Source organism: Merops nubicus, unplaced genomic scaffold, assembly GCF_000691845.1.
Source record: "Merops nubicus isolate BGI_N331 unplaced genomic scaffold, ASM69184v1 scaffold4848, whole genome shotgun sequence".
Taxonomy (NCBI): Eukaryota; Metazoa; Chordata; class Aves; order Coraciiformes; family Meropidae; genus Merops; species Merops nubicus.
In genome coordinates, this window is record NW_008626462.1 from 53560 (window position 1) to 75491 (window position 21932).

General features: G+C 39.5%; 1 protein-coding gene across 1 annotated transcript in view; it reads left to right on the forward strand.

Annotated features, from left to right (window-relative positions):
• The window catches only part of FBXO11 (F-box protein 11), a 70945-nt gene extending 49120 nt beyond the window's left edge, over positions 1-21825 (forward strand). Inside the window, exons 10-23 of the mRNA XM_008946016.1 lie at positions 2530-2636; positions 2722-2859; positions 13167-13384; positions 13699-13784; positions 13866-13960; positions 15255-15377; positions 15486-15571; positions 15871-15947; positions 16060-16203; positions 17096-17206; positions 18365-18472; positions 19829-19937; positions 20318-20416; positions 20495-21825. Coding sequence (XP_008944264.1) covers positions 2530-2636; positions 2722-2859; positions 13167-13384; positions 13699-13784; positions 13866-13960; positions 15255-15377; positions 15486-15571; positions 15871-15947; positions 16060-16203; positions 17096-17206; positions 18365-18472; positions 19829-19937; positions 20318-20416; positions 20495-20624 — 1631 coding nt within the window. The 3' untranslated portion in view covers positions 20625-21825. The remainder of the gene's footprint in view (positions 1-2529; positions 2637-2721; positions 2860-13166; positions 13385-13698; positions 13785-13865; positions 13961-15254; positions 15378-15485; positions 15572-15870; positions 15948-16059; positions 16204-17095; positions 17207-18364; positions 18473-19828; positions 19938-20317; positions 20417-20494) is intronic.
• Positions 21826-21932: the final 107 nt, after the last annotated feature.

The window sequence follows — 21932 nt, forward strand, 5'->3', positions numbered from 1 at the left end:
AGAACGTAAGGCAAGATAGGCAAGATACAACATCTGTCTAGAAGAAACAATACTTGTGTCTTAATTGGGGGAACAAAGGGAGGTTTAGCAGTGGTGCTGATCCATCATAGAAGGGAAGAATTTGAATGGCAAAGTGTTGTGTAATTTTTGTTCCATATTTAATGAGAATAGGGAGGAAAGATAAATGTGCTCATACCCTAGAGGGATAATGAAATAACGTTCCACTCTTTGACAGTAACTGTGGATGAGGTTAAACAGCTGTAAAAATAGACATTCTAAAATCATGCAGCAGTTTAAAAAGAACTGGCCAAGAAATCTTCTGAGCTCCTATTATGTATTAACAGTAACTTGAAACCTGGGTGGGATGTTTTATGTCCCTGGGGGAGACTAAACAGGGTAAAGTATGGACAGTAGTCCTGCCTATTGATTCTGGGTAGAATAATGAGATAATATTCGTGAGGGTTTGGTCAATCAAAAATTTAAAATTGATGGTTGAAGCAAATTTACACGAAGTATTTACAGAAAGTTATAATGATTGTGTCACACTTGTCACATTTTAGATTACTTTCTTTGACTAAAAGAAGGTAGCAGTCCTGGTACAATTACATAGATCCTCGAAAAAATATCTAACTTCAATGTATAGTGCCTTAAAACATTAGAATTTTACAGAATTGTCAGAGCACACATTAAATAGATCAAAAATAACTTTCAGTGTAATTATAAAGGGCTTTTTTTGTGGCTATATTAAAGATGACTTCTTGACTTTAAGCCCCATTATTAATGACTTGCAGAGAAGAAATAAAATGCATATTGATGAGACTTGTAGACAATGAGGCCTTTAGGGTATTATAACCAGGATGATGGGTTACTATGCCCTTTTTGGAAGGTGGGCACTCAAACAATATTCATATTAGTGTGGACAGGTGTGAAATTAAATACACAACTTGGTTCTGTTCCTAATTTTAAGTGATAAACCTCTCTCCTGGGAAAAGCTTAAAAAGACATGGCAGATAAGTAGCTAAGTATGGGTCATTGTATAGTCCAGTGGCCAAAAGAGCTGATGTGATCCTTAGTTATACCTGTAGGAATTTGAGCAGAAGTAGAGAGACTATACCAAGCTTCTGCTTCGTCCTGCTTCAGAATAAAGTGTGCTTTCTCAGTGACCATAGCAACATGTTGAAAATATAGGTCTTTTCATTTCTAAAAGATAAAGCAGAAAAAAATCGGTTGCAATGAAAAACGTACTGACTGCAGTTTTTATTACTTCATCAAGGAGAAGGCTGAAGGAATAAACTGCTTGCACTAAATATGTGCATACCTTGGGTGTGGCATACACAGATATAAAGAGAACTAGGAACTGAATGCTAGAGCTGGAGGAATTCAGATGAGCAATTAAAGTGTAAATTAACAGGGTAACAACGCTGTAACTAGATAACAAGCTTTATGGTGGTTTCTCAGTTGTTGGAAGTATTTGAATCAAAATGAAATGTGTTTTGAAAAGACATGTGCTGAAGTTCCTGCTACTAGAACTGGAGCAGGAATTAATTGAGGGAAATATTATAGCCTGTATTATTCATAAGGTCAGAAGTAGACAATCAAAATTTCTTTTAAAAAAGCTCTGTAAATGAGCCTGTGAATTATTAAAGTCTAGTCTTTGTGGTACTATGCTAGAAGGTAATACGAAAACTTACTAATAGAGCATGTACTGGCTTGCTTATTTAATGATGTTTTAATTGTGGGGAAGGTGTGAATTGCATGAGCCAGATACCCTGAGGTGTGAGGTCTTACCTGTCTGAAATCTCTGGGAAGCTGCTGTTGGTTTTTAGTGGCTACAGAATTTCATGTTTTCATACTTCATCGGATCAGCTCTATTGCCTGAACTCCATGAAGTCCTGAGCAGCTGGAATCCTAGTTGCCTGGAAAGAGTTTGTTTTCTGGGTAATGGCATGTTAGCTGAAATCATCCGGGGAGCTGCAGCAAGGAGCTTTGTAGTTCAGCTGGGAAGAGACCTGTTGGTTTCTGATGTGTAGTCCTGTACTGGAGATTGTGCTCATCTGTAGTTAGACAGTGTGTCTTTGTATGCTACAAAATTTTATTTGTTTGGGCTCGTTAAAGTACTGGTTCATGAGGTTTAAAGGGAAGTAAAATAAAGTGCTCATTAGCCTAGAATTTTATTATTTTGTCCTTTGTTGTTAACAGTCAGCATACAGTGGGCCTGACATAGGGAAATAAGTGAGAACTTTCATAACCATGAATTATTTTCTAAACTGTTTTGTATTCTGGCAGTCATATGCAGCTGCATAACCTTGGTAGAGTGACTTTAAAGCAACTCCTACCTCATTTTTTCTGTCTGCAAAATGATGACATTGGTGTTCTTCTGCCTGTGGCTTGCAGTGCTTTGGCACCGAGCACGCCCAGTCTTTTTTAAATATCGGTTCACGCTAACTTTTCTTGCAAAAGCACTGCCAGACTATTTATAAATACACTACTATGCTTTGTAGCTATGGTAACTGTACTGTTTCCTTCCAGTTGGCTCTGCAGTATGTGTTAGTGGCCAGGGAGCTTGTCCTACTATTAAACACTGTAACATCAGCGACTGTGAAAACGTTGGACTTTATATTACAGACCACGCGCAGGTACTTTTCAGTATCCGTTTCTTTACCTTCATAAAATTGTGTACTGTTCTTGATTTTCGTCTTAATTTACGTTTTTATTTCCCAGGGAATATATGAGGACAATGAGATCTCCAATAATGCGTTAGCAGGGATTTGGGTTAAAAACCATGGAAATCCCATTATCAGACGGAATCACATTCATCATGGACGTGACGTTGGTGTTTTCACATTTGACCACGGCATGGTAACGTATATGCTATCTTTGGAAGAAATAAATAGAAAATAATTCATACCTAAAGTCTTCAAATTTTGCCCGTTATTGAAGAAAAGTTTAAAAAAAAAAAATGTACCTTTACATGTGAACAGATATTTTAAAATACGCTTGCTGTTCTTTTCTTGCCCTTCAGTGAGAAACTTAATTTGTTTAAGCAAGCTGTGGTGGGTTAACACTGGCTGAGCACCAGGTACCCACCAAGCCACTCTGTCATCCTCCCCCTTTCCTCTCCCTCCTCTACAGAGCAAAAGGGGGAAGGAAATTAAGATGGAAACAAAACCCTTGTGTGTAAAAACAAAGGCAGTTTAATGAGGAACAAAACAAAGATGAGCAATTGCAAGTGCGGAAGCAAAGGGAAGAAACCCAAAGATTTATTCTCTACTTCCCATCAGTAGGTGATGTCTGGCCCATTCCTGGGAAGCAGGGCTCCAAAACACATAGTGATTGCTCTGGATGACAAAGGAATGGTCCCCTCCCTCCTCCTCCTCCTCCTATTTACTAGCTTTATAGTGGAGCAGACATGAGATGGTAGAGAATATCCCTTTGGTCATTTCAGGTCAGCTGTCCTAGTTATGTCATTGCCTCCCACAAAGCTCCTGCCCCCACCATCCCACTCGGGGGGTTGTGGAATATTAGAAAGAGCCTTGGTGCTGTGCGAGCGCTGCTCAGTGGTAGTCACAACACGGGTGTTGCCAACACTTTTCTAACTCACAACATAAAAGCACTGTCCCATGAGGGCTGCAATGGGAAAATCAGCTCAGCCAGACCCAATACACGAGGTTTTTGCAGTTGTTGGCAGCCTGTTATGTTGATTTATGTTGCAGTGACAAAATAACTCTTGAAATAAGATGTAAATGGTGGGCGTACATTTACACTACCACTTAATTTTTCCTTTGAAACAGAACAAAAAATAAGGTGCAGGAGGACTTAAAAATTAAGTAAGACTAATTAAGTCTTCAGAGTATTTTACTTCAGTGTTGAGTCTCTGATACATGGCATGTCCAGCTTCTCTGGGAAAGAGGTCTTTTCTAACATGGTGTTATTTGTGGAATTTTAACACAATTTTGTTTAAAAATTCAGGCCTGCTTTCATAAAAATGTTGTGGAATGACGGTGATAAATTCCATATACATGTAAAATAGTGAGTGATGAGTTTGCAGAGCCCTTGAAATGAACAGAATGGATTTTTGCCAGGGAAATAGAAGATTATTATTTGCTGATTTCTTTTAGGAAAATGTTCTGCACATCTTTCAAACAGTGCCAAATCATTGTTTTTCCTGCTTGAATGACAAAGTCCCAGTTGCCCCCCCACCCAGCTGGCCAAATGAGTAGTATTCTCCTAATCTCTCTTAAAATGACAGATCTTTAAGGACACTTCCCGTAGAGTGCAAGTGCTCTCAGTCCCCATGTGTAAGACATCAGACAGGGAAGGCAAGAGATGGGCATGACTGACTTGATATCTGCTGGTCAAACTAAAGGGCAAGAAGGAACTGCACAGGCAGTGGGAGCAGGGACAGGTATCCTGGAAAGAGTTATTGGGACGCAGCTTGGTTGTGGGTAGTGGTCAATGGCTTGATGTGCAGGTGGAGATTGGTGACAAGTGGTGTCCCTTGGGGGTCCGTACTGGGACCAGTGCTGTTTAGTATCTTCATCAACGACAGACAGTGGGATCAAGTGCATCGTCAGCAAGTTTGCAGATGAGACCAAGCTGAGTGGTGCAGTTGAAAGGCCCTGAGGGACAGGATACCCTCCAGAGGGCCTGTGTGAACATCACGGTGTTCAACAAGGCCCAGTGCAAGGTCGTGCACCTGAGTCAGTGCGGGCTGGGGTATGAAGGGGTTGAGAGGAGCCCTGCAGAGAAGGATGTGGGGGTACTGGTTGATGAAAAGCTGGACATGAGCCAGTATTGTGTGCTCGCAGCACAGAAAGCCAACTGTACCCTGGGCTGCATCAAAAGAAGCATGGCCAGCAGGTCAAGGGAGGAGGTTCTGCTGCTCTACTCCCCTCTGGTGAGATCTCACCTGGAGCAATGTGCCCAGCTCTAGGGTCCTCTGCACAGGAAAGACATGGACCTGTTGGAGTGAAGAAAGGCTGAGAGAGTTGGTGTTCTTCAGCCTGGAGAAGAGAAGGGTCTGGGGAAACCTCCTTGTGGCCTTTCATTACTTGAAGGGAGCCTATAAGAAAGATGGGAACAATCTTTTCGGCAGGGCCTGTTGCAACAGGACAAGGTGTGGTTTTAAACTAAAAGAGGAGAGATTTAGACTAGGTGAATGGAAGAAATTTTTTACTGTGAGAGTTGGGCAACCTGTACCAGTGTTTCACCAAGCAGTGGTACATGTCCCATCCCTGGAACCATTCCAGGTCAGGTTGGCTGGGGCTTGGAGCAACCTGATCTAGTTGGGGATGTCCCTGCTCACTGCAAGGGAGCTGAATTAGGTGGAATTTAAATGTCCATTCCAATCCAAAGCATTCTATGCTTCTATGAAAAATACATACATAAAATGGAGAAAATATGTATGTACAAAATGAATATGGTGAACTAAATGTCAAAATAAGTAAGGGATCCTGAAGTTAATACTTCTGACAGTCAGTCTAGTGCAATGTTCAGAATCAGCATGTTTTTAGTTTTCCTGTTGCCTTCACAGGGATACCACAGAGTTTGATTACCTTTCTGTAGGTGTTGGGTCTTGCAAGACATGGATTGCCTGTAGCTTTGGTGATAGGGAATAGTAAACTATATAGGCAGGAGCTTTGGGTGTTGCATTTTTAAAGGTGCCGTAGGTAAATGGGAACCTCTTCAGTGCTGTAATGAAAACCTCACTGTACCAGACCTGATTTCAGAATGTTGCTGCAGAAAGAGATCAGCCAAATGAGTGCATGTTTCACGTACTGTGGGGCACTCGTGCATGTTCTCCTCCACACATGTTGTTCTTAGCCTTACTGCCTGACATGCTTATTGCCTTGCTATGGCCAAATACATGCTAGGCTTGTTCTTTAGCAAGCCATTTATAATTAGAGCTCGTATGTTACGTCCACAGATGTTCTTGATCATCTTAAGTACTAGCTTTGCTGGTAGACCTTTAGTCTCTTTTTGGAAAAAAAAATAAACCAAAAAACTTGTAAAAATGCAAGCATTAGACACTAATGGCTTGGACTAGCTGAGAAGGATGAGTCTCAAGTCATGCTTCTGCATGCATAGCCTGGGGTAGACTGGACCTCTCTTGCCCATTTCAGTTTTCTCACTTTATCTTTTGACCTTTGGATCCAGTGTTCCTTCCATATCCTTCCTGTATTTCATCTTCCACCACCCACCCCATTTAGAATCTTCAGACAGCTAACTAGTAGACGTTCATTTTTATCTTACACTCGTTCAGTGCCTGCTCTGAGGAAGCTATAGTCCACCATTTTAAAGTAGTCTTACTCCTAAACATTAGTTCATTAGTTCAGGTATTAAATAGCTTTAGCTTTCCTACTGAACTTCTACATGAGGACTTTGTGCACTGTGTGTTGTGTTGGAGGTCTATTGGTTAGGTCTTAGACGTCTATTGAAAAATAATCTCTTGTAATAAGACATTTTTTTGGGGTAATAAATTTCCATAATTTTGATGAATGATTAATGCAATTAAAGCTAAGAGATAATAGCAAGCTTTCAGGAAAAAAAAAAAAAACACAAACAAAAACAAACAAAAACCAAAAAACCAACAAAACAAAACAACAGTGTAGTTTCATCATGGGTAAGAGGAAGATTTTGGAGGAAGAGCTGGATTTTGAAGATTGATATTTTGATCCCTCACTGGGTATTTTTAGGCTCATTAAATTGTGGATTTTTTTCCCCTTTGTTAAACTATCTTCCTTCCTTTGTAAACGCTTATTCTGTTGCTTTAGTCCTAACTCAAACCTGGCTGGATTCTGGATGAGTGGTGGCAATCTGGAAATAGTATTAACAGAAAATCCACTGTGGTTAGAAAACAGTGAGGTCTTTCCTCTTTTCACCCTACTAGTTGTAGCTGTTAGATCTGCAGTTTCCTGGTCTCAGTGGACGGTAAACAGATAACAGAGTGTTATTTTTGCTGCTGGCCTAAAATCTTCTTGACAGTGGAAGGTCACATGTGGTTGGATTCTGCTCTGTTAGGTGCCTTTTCTACACTGTTAGTTACATCCAAAGGAGTGTGTTTCTTCTGTGCTGGGCAGGATTATACCAGCCCAGAAGAATGCCCTTTTAGGAGCCTTCAAAAAGAGTTCTTTAGATAATTTTATATTCTCTAGAGATGTAGTTTTTTGGCCGTTTTGCCAGGAGCAGTGGCAAATTTAAGGTGTTAGGTCTTTGTTTTGTGTTATGTCCTTGTTCGGACACTGCCACTGCCTCATTTAAACTGTGGTAACATACTGAGTAAGCACTCCTAATCTGCTTCAGTGGATACATATATCCATATATCCATACATCCCACCAAGACTTAAACAGCCTCAGAAGCATGTAATAAAGAGATTTCAGCTGTAGAAAAAAAGCTGGTAAAGGAGAGTGTTTTAATAACTCCTGGAGGGGAGATTTCCGTATGTAGCTTGAGGGTTAATTGGAAAGTCTGAGTAGGAGCTGCTTCTTCTCTAAATTTTGAAGTATAAATATTAAATATATGAGTATTGAAATATTAAAAAAAAAAAATTACCAGCTAGACTGAATTAACTTGATTAATTTTAAATAAAAGTGTATTTTATCTATTTTCTTACCGATGGAGTTCCTGTCCCAGTGCTGTGATCAGTGTGCTATCACAAGCAAAATGGAATAGAAATAAATTTTGCCTTTTTGTTTAAAGGAAACACTGGCACATTAAAAAGAACATGTGAATAATATTTATCTCAGCTGCAAATGTTATTGAAATATTTGAGTCAAACTCCTTTGAAAGATTCCCCCATCTCAGAGTCTGCTTTTGGCAGTGTCCTGTGTTCTGTATCATGCTAGTGATAGGGTTGATAAAATTACATCATTGACAATATATATTTTTATACTCTTTTAAGTTGACATGGTGTCTTTTGAATATGAATCCTACATACCTAAACAAATTAATGGATTTAGTATGTTTACTCCTCTTGCTTCCCTTCTGGTACTTTTGGGTGTGTATTTTATTTTTTTCATTGCTTGAGACTGTGAAGTGGGCTAAGGACATTCCAGGGCTGAATTCCTACCCTACACATTCTTTCCCGTGGGCTTCCGTGCTGGCTCAGAAAGGTTCAAGAGTGCTTTGTTGTTCAGTTTCATGCTCCCAGGCTTTTCTTTGTGTTTTGATACTTGTAGAAACTTAACCTCTTATTTCTAAACTGGCAATATTCTGATGTTTGCCATAGTGCTTGTGACAAATGTTTAACAAGCAGGCACTAAAAATGCAGTATGGCATTGGCAGCCCTCAGTGCCTTAATCTGAGCTCTGTTGCCAGTTGCCTGAGATGAGCTACCAGACATTTGTCATAAATTGTATTTAGTAGTCATATGCAAGCAACAGAGAAGTTCCAATTTACTGTGAATAAGCATAGTCTTACAATTCTGGAGCTGAGATCTCTGCATAAGTCTTCATTTTCACTGCTTCCACATGAGAAAGGTAGCACTATTGGCTGGGTTTGGGTTTTTTTTGATGAAAGAAAAGTGTAGTAGCATGTGTCTATGTTGGGTGATGGTGACTAGTTGATAGCTCAGACTTTTAAATACTACAAATCAGATAATTTTAAAGAAGTGTGTATGTAAAGTCCAAAAACCAGAAAGTAATTTTACGGCAGCTCTTATAAAGACTACATGAAAACCCAGTTGGCCTTTTGCTGCAATAGCAAATTTTTCCTGTGCACTAAAAATAAAGTGTTTTTTTCTGCATCTTGAATGTGCTTTTCTTTATGATTCTTAGAAAATCCACCAACTCTCAAATAAAGACCATTGCAGGCTTTGGGAGACAAATTTTTCTGAACATTTTTTATGCTGTCAGTCATACTTATTATTGCTATTTAAGTTGATAAAGCATCAGATATACTTTAGCAGTGCGTTTCTTTCTCTCTTGGTCTCCTGATTTTGTTTCTTACCCTCTTGGGAATGCAAGTGTCAATAAATACAAAGTGTTAAAGCTTGCACAATTTTTTTTATTTTAAATACTGGTATTGTTCAAACAACAACATGAAATACCTCTGCATTTCTGTAATGTTCTGATCTCTGAGGCAGAGAAAGAAAAAGAGGCCTTCTAGAAATACATGGGGAAGAAATTCCTTTGAGAAGAAAAGGAGTGAACAAAATGCCATGTTACAAGTTTTAACCCAAACGCATTTCAAAGCAGTATTTGTTAGACAAGATAAAATGCAGAAAAGAAAAAAAAAAACAAAAATCCAAGTTCAATTACTGACTTAGTCCTGATGTAAAACATCACCTGAGCTTGTCCAGCTGTGCAGGAACCCTTCTTTATCGTCACATCAACTTTTTCTGTACACAAAGCCCTGTGTGGAGACATCACCATTACTGTGGTGTGTCTGTTGGCATTCACTTTCTGTGCTCAGACCTGAACAGGATGCAGCAGTGTGTTCTTGCCCACACTTTCTGTCGCTGTAGCTGTCATCTTGTGCCTACAGCTAATGCTTTGGCTGGTATTTTAAATAAATTTGGTGTACAGAGCTACTTCTTAATATTTAGGATTTTTCAAGCAGAAAGCTACTGCTAAGGTATTTTGAGTCTCCTTAAACTTGGTATTTTTGTGTAAGATTGTAATATCTTTTTCCCCATGCATCTGTTATTCCCTCTTCCTTCTTGATCTCAGGGACTGCTTTTTCTTAGTAAGCAAGTCTGGCACTGCCAGATGCTGTGTCCTCCAAGTTCTTCTACTGCTCATTGCCAAATTATAACCAGAAACTATCACAAAACCCAGCACACTTGAAAACCAATTCTGGAAGAAGGTGGAGGCAATATATGTCTTGCAATCCCTTTATGCAGAGGAGGGATGTTGATCTTTCTGATCTTAATAGCCACCTGGCATAGTTTCCATAAAGCATCTGGGCTTGAGCTGCCTGACAGCTGGATGGGGCTGAAGAGCTGCAGGTCAGGCACCTGGTGTCCTGTTAGAAGTGATAAGGAACAGGCTGTTTCCAATGGTACCACCACAGTAGGATGAAGAGGGCGAGGATGAAAATGATGATGAGAGGGCAGACTAGGAGGAGGAGGAAGGAGCAAAAGGAAACAACAGCATGGTAAGGAATATGCTTGTAAATATCTACAGGGTGGGTGTCAAGAGGATGGGAATACAGGAAGTTCCATCTGAACATATGGAGAAACTTCTGGACTTAAAGGGTGACAGAGCACTGGAACCAGGCTGTCCAGAGAGGTTGTGGCATCTTTTGTAGATATTCAAAACCTGCCTTGGATGTGTTCCTGTGCAGCCTGCCCTAGGTGGACCTGCTTTGGGGGTGGTGGGGAGTTTGGACTAGGTGATCTCCAGAGGTCCTTTCCAACCCCTGCTGTTCTGTGATTGTGTTACTGGTTATACCTAGAGCTGGCAGTAAGGCTTGGGGTTTGTGAACAGTGTTAATAGGCCAAATAGATCATTTAACTCCATACTTAAAAAAACAGAACTTCCTTGTCATTTCCATGTTAAAAAAAAATATTTGTTAACTTTCCAAGAAGAAAATGTTGTCTCAACTCCAACGTATCTCTTGGAATCCTTGCTTTATTTTAAAAAAAAAAAAAAAAAAAAAAAAAAAGAGGAAAGACCTCTCTCTTGGAGAGGATCTATTTCAAACATTCAAAGGCACAACACTGCCTTTTGAAGGGGAGTAGCTGTGATACCACGGTTTGTCTGGGGGCATCTTAAAGCCTGAGATAAGTTTAGCCCTTCTCCCTAGGGCATGAATTTGGGCCAAAGAAGTTGATTTCAACAGAGAATAGTATAGGAAATAGGCAGTCTGGGAGTGAGGTGGTTGCTCAGGACTGGAACAGCATGTGTGTGCTGACCAACAGCAGTTCTGTCGGTTTAAGTGAATTCAGTTTAATGAGTACTCATACAGGTGGTGTTCAGACATGGTCTCAACAAGTGCAAAAATACACTGAGTGTACCTGCTTCAGCTTGTAGTCAGCAATTCAGCATAACCTGGCTCTGCTTGAGGTAGACCAGATTTGTTATGCAGCTTCTCTTTATGAATATTGAATGTTACAGGATCTTAACCAGTAGAAAGCCTGGACTTTTTGACCCAGCAGTCAGCCTTACAAAGGAACATGAGAAGCACTTTTTTCACAGAGGCTTACACCAAATTCTCAGTTTCTTCTGAATCAGCAGTCCTACTTTTTTCAAGAAGAGCAATCATTTTGAAGGCATAGTTCCTTGCTTTTTGAAGAAATGATACTTGCACTCTGCTGTCAAGTGATGTCACGGGATTCTAGGATGTAGTGGGCAGAGCACAATTAATCTACAGGTACCTCTTCTGTTCCTCTGAAGTTGTGTATTATGTAGATGCACTGGCACGCAAGCAGATGCAAAAGAGCCTTCTATTCCACCTCATTGCTGAGTGAGTTTAAAAGGTACACAGTATATGGTTTGTTTTTTTTTTTCAAGAATTAAGAGTATTTGTACCAAAACTTCCTCGCTATTAAATAACAATGCTTGATGAAGCTCACAAAGATACTGCTGACCACATGATAAAGTCTGTGCTTGTTCACAGCTTCTGCATGGTATCTGAAGTGGCTATGGTGAAGCACATCTGAAATACCTGTTTTCCTTCATCATGTTGCTGTAGTTGGCAATCAAAGAGAAGACAATGTATGAAGTAATTAAAAAGATACAAGATCATGTATAGGAATATTTTTATTGAAATAGGATGAGGGGTAATGGCTTCAAACTGGAAAAGAGTAGATTAGGATTTAGGATTTACGTTAGGTGTAATGAACAAGTTCTTCACTGTGAGGGTGGTAAGACACTGAAACAGGTTGCCCAGGGAAGCTGTGGATGGCCCGTCACTGGAAATGTTCAAAACCAGGTTGGATGGGGCCTTGTGCAACTGGGTCTAGCAAGAGGTGTCCCTGCCCATGGTAGGGGGATGGAACAAGATGGTCTTTTCAGGTCCCTTCCAACCCAAACCTTTCTATGAAACTATGTGTTCTATTAAAGAGATTAAGCTTTAATTTTTACTAGATGGTGATCTTACTCAAGTTTCTTTGAGGGCTTCTAAGTGCAAATAAGGAAAAAAATGTGGTTCCACATGAGGTAAGAAGTCCCAAAGACTGCCTGTTGGCATGAAGGTGTATTTCTGAGGAGATCTTCTTAATATTCCCCTATCGAAAGAGACAAGAACTGAGATTGATTCATGTTGTATTTCAGCTGTTTCTCCTTAGATGTAAGGGGCAGTGCAGTTTTGGCATATAATACCATCTCAAAAAGTTCATCTCACATACTAGGTTGAATTTTAGTACTAAAATGTTCTAAAACAGTGTCAGAAAAATGCTCTGAAGGGACTGACACAGTTACTTTGCATGGCTCTGGAATGGACTAGAATCAGAGAAATCACTGGGTGGAAGCAACCTTTTTTGAATTTTCATATGGCCCAATTCATTGTACTGCTACTGAGTGTTTGTTGGCATAGCAAAAGGAGCATACCTGGGATGGCTTTGTGGAATGTCTTTTTTCTCTTCTTCCCATGGATATGCTGTTTATGAAGCATTTATACACCATGTGAAAAAAAGGGGTTAGGGCTGTGGGGAGGAGTTCACCAGCTGGTCACTCAGACCAATCAAACCCTGGAAAAGTTCCTCATCTCCCACATCCACATGTATTTATACTGACCAGTTATTTCAAAGAAATTTCTTTGTAAATAAATCACATTCTTGCCAACTATATATGATTTTGAGTCTGAAAGTAAGTATTTTTTTTGTTGTTGTTTTGTTTTTTTTTTTGTTTTATCTATCATGACACTCTTCTTTTTATATTGGACCTGTGGGCTTTGTGGCCTTTGGAAGGAGTCTGATCCTTAGGAACTGCAAGAAACCTGATACTTGGTTGTCATCAAGATGCTATATCCAGAGTTGCCATTTTTCCTTGGTATTCCATGAGCAGTAATAAATAGCAATGCAAACACAGCATCTTTGAAACGATATTTTATTTTGGAAAAAAAATTACTTGTGGCAGTAAATGTTTAATTAGCTATAGAACTACTTGAATATTGTGAGTGATGGTAGTTTCCTTTGAAACGAAGATTGTATGTAGAGGGGAGGGAATAGCTTTAATTTTAAAAGAAGACTCTTATAGGAAACTGCATGTTTTTTTGTCTTAAGGGTTATTTTGAAAGCTGCAACATACACAGGAACAGGATAGCAGGCTTTGAAGTGAAAGCATATGCCAACCCAACGGTAGTTCGGTGTGAAATCCATCACGGCCAGACTGGAGGGATCTATGTTCATGAAAAAGGAAGAGGACAATTCATAGAGAACAAAATCTATGCAAACAATTTTGCAGGTGTTTGGATTACCTCAAACAGTGACCCAACAATAAGGTATCATTTTCCTTATTGCTATCTTCCTACTTAAAAGAGATTTGATGAGGATGAAGAAAGTGCAATTTTATTTTATTTATTTATAATGAACTATAAATACTCCTGCATATATACAAATGAAATTGCTGTCTGTGTTGGGTTGAACTGCGTTTTTAATTTGCGTGTGTACTTGGAGGTGTGTATTTCTGAAAGCAACAGAGTGTAAATTCTCCATTTTAAATGTGAATATTGTGCAGTCCTAGATACTACGTAGACCCATCAAATTCTGTGGTGTGTTGTTATCCTTTCATCATGTGGATGCTTCTGTTTCTTAGGGGCAATGCAATTTTCAATGGGAATCAAGGTGGTGTTTATATCTTTGGTGATGGAAGAGGCCTTATTGAAGGAAATGACATTTATGGTAAGCTAATTTGCTTACTGCATCTTGAATTCTGAGATAAGTCAGTTTTTAAACTCTATTAAATTACATTTTTGTTAACAGGTAATGCATTAGCAGGAATACAGATTCGAACAAACAGCTGTCCCATAGTCCGGCACAACAAGATTCATGATGGTCAACATGGTGGAATTTACGTAGTAAGTATGGTCTACAAACAGGTGTACAAAATTCTTTTCTGTTCATATAAATGCTGGAAAAGGGTACTCTGTGTAAAAATGTTCAGTTGTACTTAAAATGACTGAATTTCTTACATTATAAACTAGATTAAACTAGACTGACACTGGTGATGGTATTTTAAAGATGAAGGCTCTTAAGAATGTCACTAAATTATTTCTATTACAGAGTAAAAAAATCTAAAATGGGATAAATGACAGTATTTCAGCATTTCTTGGTTAAAAGCTTTTTAAAGGCTTAGTTTTCACAGTAGTTTGTCATTATTAGAAGTCTGCTCAGCTTTTTGAAGTGTAATGTGTTTACCACTAACCTCAAAAACTTTTTTTTTTTGCCTTCAGGAAGTTGTACATTGCAATTACTGTATGGTCGTGTATTGTAAAAGTGAGGAATAAAGTGCAATTTCCAGCTTGTGCAAGGGCTCTGCTAATTGAACTGAAAGACCTGTCAGGTTCTCTTAAGCAGTGTCAGATTTTGAGAAATATTTGTGTACCTTCCTGCCAAAAGTTACTCAAGATTCAGCTAATGTTGCAAGTGTGCACCTTCATCTGTTCGCCCTGTAAACCTAAGCAGACCAGCTTACCCTGACCAAGAATACTATTGCTTTACCCTTATGCACAAACATGTGGTAAAGATGGTTGCCGTAACAGACCTGACTGTTTTTTGTCAGTCTGGTGGACAGGGCTGGATGTAGGTTTAAGTGCCAAGTGCCATGGCTTTCATCTTATTTTTGTGGCACTGGGAGAGGTAACTCTCCTATCAACAGCTAGCAGAGATTTTCAGAATCATAGAATGCTTTGGGTTGAAAGGGACCTCTAAAGGTCATCTACTCCAACCCCCCTGCAGTAAGCAGGGACACCCCCAACTAGAGCAGGTTGCTGAGAGCCCCATCAAGCCTGATCTTCAATGTCTCCAGGGATGGGGCCTCCACCACCTCTCTGGGCAGCCTGTTCCAGTGCTTCACCACCCTCATAGTGAAGAAATTCCTCCTAATGTCTAACCCTAAGTCTGCCCAGGACTACTGCAGAGCCTTGAAATATAATGATTTACATGCAGAGTGTTCATTTCGTGGCAAATATTCAAAATCATGATGTACTGATTTTTTTATTTTTTTAAAAAAAAGTTAAATTCTGTACTCAAATAGAAAAGAATTCCTTTGTTGGAAGTAGAGAAGCTGTGCTGGGGAGGGAAGGGTACAGCCAGAAAAACAGTATTGGCAGTTAGCAGGTTTTCTAAACTCTTAACCTTTATTGTATTTAGCATGAAAAAGGACAAGGTGTGATTGAAGAAAATGAAGTTTACAGCAATACTTTGGCTGGAGTCTGGGTGACAACAGGGAGCACTCCAGTCTTGAGGAGAAACAGAATACACAGTGGGAAGCAAGTGAGTTTTGCTCTGTGGTTGCAAGGGGGACATAGAGAAAAAAGCTCTTCTGCGTTTTTTTTATACTTTGTTACGTTGGAACTAATAATTTAATTCTCAATGTGTTAGGTTGGAGTTTATTTTTATGACAATGGACATGGCGTGTTAGAAGACAATGACATCTATAATCACATGTACTCAGGGGTTCAGATAAGGTAAAAAGTATTCTGATTTTATGTCAAAACAGATGTAGCTTGTTTTTTGCTCTTTTGTGTCTTTTTAACTGTTCATGTCATTTGGTTTCTAAAAATAACTTATTTTGAAAGCCAGTATGTCTGAATGTCCTCTGCTTCAGCTTATAAGAAGGTTATTACTCCTACAGCCTGGATTTTGAGTAGAATGTGTGGCCCTTCAAGTCTGTAAAGCAAAAAGATGTTTGGAAATAAGTGTGTTTAGCAGGATTTTTCAAGCAGTGAAAAATTTAAATTACTTTTTTACTCGCGTTTCTCTCTAGAACTGGAAGCAACCCCAAAATTAGACGCAACAAGATCTGGGGTGGTCAGAACGGTGGTATTCTCGTCTATAATTCTGGTAGGTTTGGTTTTTCACATTTATCCAGAATAGTTTATGTTCTGCAATATTATCTCTTTCCATTTATTATCCTTTTTGATTTTATTTTTTTCCCCCCTTCCTTCAATTTTAGGGCTTGGATTTATAGAAGACAATGAAATTTTTGATAATGCAATGGCTGGTGTATGGATTAAAACAGACAGTAATCCTACACTAAGAAGAAATAAAATCCATGATGGAAGAGATGGAGGCATCTGTATATTTAATGGGGGAAGAGGTAGTTTTTTCCCTTACTGGCATATACTGCGTATTCTGGATAAGAGTTTAATTTCAGATTAAGCCGTGTCCTTTTTAAAGTGTTTCTTTAGAAACCTAGCTCTTATCTTCTGAAGTAATACAGTGGTCATAACGAACCCACACTGATGCTCTTTAGCCTTAATTACATCAGGAATGCTGAAATCTGTAGGAGGCAGAGAGGTTATTAATCTCATCCAAGACTGTTTGATGCTGCTTAGGACAGCCCCTTTACCCCATCTGCTTTTGTAAGCTTTGCCATTTGACTGAAAGTCAGCACTGAGTTCAAGTCCTGTGCCCAAAATCATGCACCTGAACAGTTTGGGTTCTGCCAGTGTCCAAGATTAAGGGGAAGAAAAGACAGACCCTTTAACAAGTCTCTTGCATACTTGTAAATGTAGAAGTGGTTCTCCTCTGAGATCCTGACTGTTGTGTGTCCTGATAACAGCTTTTGATATTTTGTAGATAACTTAAAGCTAATTTACAGCAAGTTATTAAGCATTTTAAAGTAATCTTGCCCTGCAGTAACAAAAATGCAAGTTAAGCTTTGCTGCTTGTTTTAGAAGACAAGAACAGGAAGACATTAGAAAAATTAAAGTTTGGAAAATGAAAAGACTTAGTGTGTGTTTAAAAACAGAAGTTTTCTGTAATGTTGCAATCCCAAATTCTCTTCTTTATACTGAAAAAAAGCACATGATTATACTCTAGGAATTACTTTAATCTTATATCACTAACTTCAGTGCTGTTGGTGGGTATTTTCCAAATGAAAGTAATGAGCAGGATGATGATCTGTGAGATCTTGTGAAGATATTTACAGAATGGTTACAGGTAAGGAATTGTTAACGAGCTCGAACACCACGTTTGGTCTGTCATAGGTCTTCTGGAGGAGAATGACATCTTCAGAAATGCTCAAGCCGGTGTCCTCATCAGCACCAACAGCCACCCTGTGCTAAGGAAAAACCGAATATTCGATGGGTTTGCTGCAGGTTTGTGCTGTTTAAATCAGATTTTGAACTTAGAGCTTAGAGTTAGCTCTTCAAAAAACTAACTCTGAGGTTTTGTTTTTTTTAGCCAACAGTATTTGGACATTTTAACAGATGTTTGGGATATACTTCATTGTATTTCTAGAAATCATATGAGAGTTCAGAATTGTAGCCAGAGTATCTTTACAGCAGCCTCTGGAATTACCAGCATGTTCAGAACTGTCTTCTCATTTTTCTCTGAAGTAATGAAAAAGTATTTTATTTTAGAAGTAATTGATAAAGGTGTCTAGGACACATTTTTAGTTCATCATCTGGATTCTGGTTTAAGTATTTTATCAGTGCTTTAAAACCCAGAAAACATCTGAATTGCATCCCAAGTTTAAATTATTCACTCTAAAAGCTTGAGAAAAATATTTATTAAAATGAGCATTTCTTACTCCAAAAGAGATGAAGATTGTGTGATAATGATTTTTTTTGTGCAATTTACTGTTTAATGATCGCAGTTCCATGCATCTTGCATTCCCAACTAAAACTGCATTCTTGAGTTTTCTCCCATCTTTCTTTCAGAAGAAGCAAGTTTTCTGAGAAGAGCCTCTAAAGGTGTTGTTTCAGTGTGGTGGGGGGGAAGGATAGGTTGCTGTCAAGAGCAGTCCTGGACAAATGACCTGGAAGACACAGGTTACTGATAAAAGCTAAGATTTAACAAAAGGAATTTTAGGTGGCCATCTTGAGAACTCTTTTTTTAAAAGATATTTTAAGAAGGGTAAGGTATGTGCTCAAGAACTTCCAAATACATGGGAAGATGACAGCTTTAAGCACCCAAAACCATAACCCTCCTTGAAAATACACGATCACAGGATTATTTTATTATCAGGTAAACTAGTAGTGTATTGTTACTACCAGAAGCCATGCATGCCAGCTGTAGCTCTTTGAAAGGATTCAAAACAAGTATTTGAACCTCAGTACTGCAGCAAATTACAGTGCAATTTCTAGCTATGTCATTTTCCTTTTTTTCTTGGAGTTTATGATGGCTTGGGGAAAAAAAAAAAAAAAAAGAAACCAAATGATATAGATCATGAGGGGGAGGTACAAACGCACAATCACTAAGGATTTAACTTCCCCACTTTCTCTCCTCTTCTTTGTTCCCCTGACCCAATAAAGGTATTGAAATAACAAATCATGCCACTGCAACATTAGAAGGCAATCAGATTTTCAACAACCGCTTTGGAGGTTTATTTCTAGCATCTGGTGTCAACGTCACGATGAAAGGTGAGCCTGCACCTTTGTTGGTTGTTTGTTCACTTTGTGTGGGTTGTTTATTTACTTTGGTGCTGGGTTTTTGGTTTATTGTACCATTTTTACCATTCTGGGCTCAGATTTGGTACCACCTTAACCTGAGTTGTAAGTAGGTGTTTCTGCTGAAGGTTAGGCAACAAGCTCATCTTAGATTTTTAGACAGCCAGACGATCTCAAAGGTAACTTAAGGTTTTCTTATCGTATAAAAACTCTTTATTATTAGCTCTTCTGTCTCAAAATTGATTCTGAACTGGTTACTGGACTTGGGCCCATCTCAAATTGCAATTTGAAGTTAGGATAATGGAAGGTCTTTTGTCACATACCTGATAACAAGTGTCTGGTAAAGAGATGTGCCTCACTTGGCTTCTAGGATCTAAAAGCATGAATATTCATAATCCCAGATCACTTCTTTCAGAAAGTAGGAACAGTTAACATATATAAACTTCTCACAAGTGTGCATGAGACAAGATCCTCCTGGGGTAGATGGAAAGCAATGGTGCGAATCCCAGGTAGCTCCAGGAGGTTATTCCAGAAGAAAAAGGTTCAGTTGGCAGATGTTTTACCTGCTGGGCTGTACTTGTTATGTCTTTTCCTCTGTTCTTCACACCACTTGAGAGCTCTGGCTCCCTGCTTCACAGCCCCTGGGCTTACTGACCAGGTCAGTCAGTGCTGTGCTGCTGCTGTGGGAGCAGGCAAAACTCGTTTGAAGCACACTTGGGACTTGACAGAAGATCTAGTAGCCTAGTAACAGGGAGGATTATCAAATTGACTCTGCCTTGGACACTTCTTTTAAGTGTGGAGGTGGTCGGACCCAGTTCCCGCTTCTGTGTGTTGGAAAGTTCCTTCAACTCTCCTGGGGGAAGAGCCCTGCTCTTTCTGCTTTCTAGGGGATGTGTGAAAGTCCTTGTGGTAAGACGAGAGGCTTTCAAATATTCAGGTCTCAGGCTTCTCCCCAGAAAACTTGACCCGGACAGGAAGCCATGCTTCTCTAACAGATTTTTCACAAACTACTTAACAAAGAGCATTTAAGTGACAGCTCACCGGGTCTTGGATGCAGTGTGTGCAAAGAGCAGCGGTCTTTCTGGTCTGAGGAGTGCGCTGCACTGACCGGGCACCTGCCTTGCAATCTGGCAGTGGGGATTTCATATCCTTAAGTGCCAGAACTAAAAGGCAGGCATGGAACTAACTGTTCTAATAGCTCTTAAATAAAGAGGAGGAAAGGAGCTGGAGGTGTGGGATGGGCTTGAGGGGCTTTGCTTTAGCTCCTCATGGAAAAGTCATTGATCCAGTTGTGATTAGTTCTTTGCTTTTTTTTTTTTTTTTCAACAGATAACAAAATAATGAACAATCAAGATGCCATAGAAAAAGCTGTCAGTAGAGGCCAGTGTTTATACAAGATATCAAGTTACACCAGCTATCCAATGCATGACTTCTACAGGTAACAGGTTCTCTTCCATCACCTACAGTAAGGTTTTTTCAAATAAAACAGTTTCTCTTCCAGCAAGACCCCTGAAACGGTTGCCACATGTCTGTCAGCACCCAAACATATTCTCTTCCTCATGGGCAGCAGGAGGGGGTTAAGAAAGTTCCCATTGACCTGAATGTTGCTGCAAGCCCGAGGGATTGTACAGCAGAGCTGCGCTTTCAAAACGAGCAACCAAAAGCAGCCCGTGAACTCTGAATTCTCATAGAATTCTGAGACCTCCCAGCCCTGTGCATGCCCTTTCTCGAGGGCTGCTCTGCCCCTGCCCCCTCCCCAAGCACTCAGTCGGCTCATTGCTTTTTGGTGGGTGCCTGACCTGCTGCGTTTCCCCTCAGATGTCACACCTGCAACACCACCGACCGCAACGCCATCTGTGTGAACTGCATTAAGAAGTGCCATCAAGGACACGACGTAGAATTCATTAGACATGACAGGTACGTTTCAGAGGCGCCGTCAGAATAGCTCGAGGTGCTCGGGCCAGGCAGAAACTAAAGAGCTCTCTTTCTTTGTAGGTTTTTCTGTGACTGTGGTGCTGGAACACTGTCTAATCCCTGTACGCTTGCTGGAGAGCCTACGCACGATACAGATACACTATATGACTCTGCTCCACCTATAGAATCTAATACATTGCAGCACAACTGAATTCCTTTCAGAAAAAGTCCTGCCATTCTAATATCATAACTGTTCAAACTTTTTTTTTGGAGGAAGTTATACTTGCCCATTTCTGCAGAAAGAGACTGTATTAAAGCGGATGTGTGAGGTGTTGACACTATGGAGCTCAACCTACCAAAAAAGAAAGTGGCAATATGTTGACTCAGGATAACAGAACTGGGCGTTTTAGCATTACTGTGTAAACAAAGACTTTGAAGGGACAGAAGTGAAGAAAAATAAGCTGCAATTTTGTACAGATACCAACTTCTGAAAGCTGGTGTTTTTACAAGTAGCATTGAAACGCAGTCCAATTTGCAGTAGTACTATTCTGTAGACAAGCAGCATTCTTTGTTGCTGCCTTTATGGACATGGGTACCAATTGCTTTTGTAACATGGTAAAAAATGTGAGCTAGCACTTCTGCATTTCTTTTGATTTTTTAACATTTATTCAGATTGAGAAATATGATTTTAATGCTTTAATCTCATGTAGTTTGTTTCTAATTTCAAGCAAAAAAATCTTATCGTACTTGAATGTGTCCTGTTTTGTTAGCACACCTAGACTTGCTGTAACTGTACTCATGTCCCAGTATGTACGTTCTTTCTATGAAAGAGAAAACACTAATCTTAAATTATATCCAGCAATTTTTCTGGTGTCCTCTGAAGTTAGAATAATCTCCTTCCCTGCCCCAGCAATAGTCTGTACTCAAACCACCCTAACAAAAAGAGCGAGTGTTTTAATGAGACTTCCTAGACTGTAATGCACTATAAAACAAAGTACCCATGTAACTAAGTTTTGTGAAAGAAATTTTACTATGTTTTAAAGTACACCGTAGAAAGTCTCCTCAAAACAGTCTTGTACTTTACTCTGTTCATAGTTTTTTTTGAACAGTCTGGACATTACTTACATAACCTGCTGGAAATCACAGCAATTTCCTGCTCTAATGAAGCTGAGACAAGTATATATACAGCCCTATACAGTTTCATAGCTTTTTTCCATTTATGTGTATTGGTGACAGTGGGTAATCAACAGCCTGAAAGTGTATGCATGTACCATAACATCTAGACTTAATATATTGTGGAGTACTCAATAACCATTATGTAGAGGGTAGGTAAGAATTAAAGGGTTTAATTTCCTAGGAAAGACAATGGAAAAATGGTCATTTTTAAAAAATAAAGTTTATTAGATCATAAAGTTGTCTGATACCACCTTTTTGAGAACCCGCCCCTGTTGTTAGAGGTGAGTGACCATGGTGGCCAGTTTCCGCACCGCGCCCGCGTCGCTCGCCGCGCCCTCCGCCA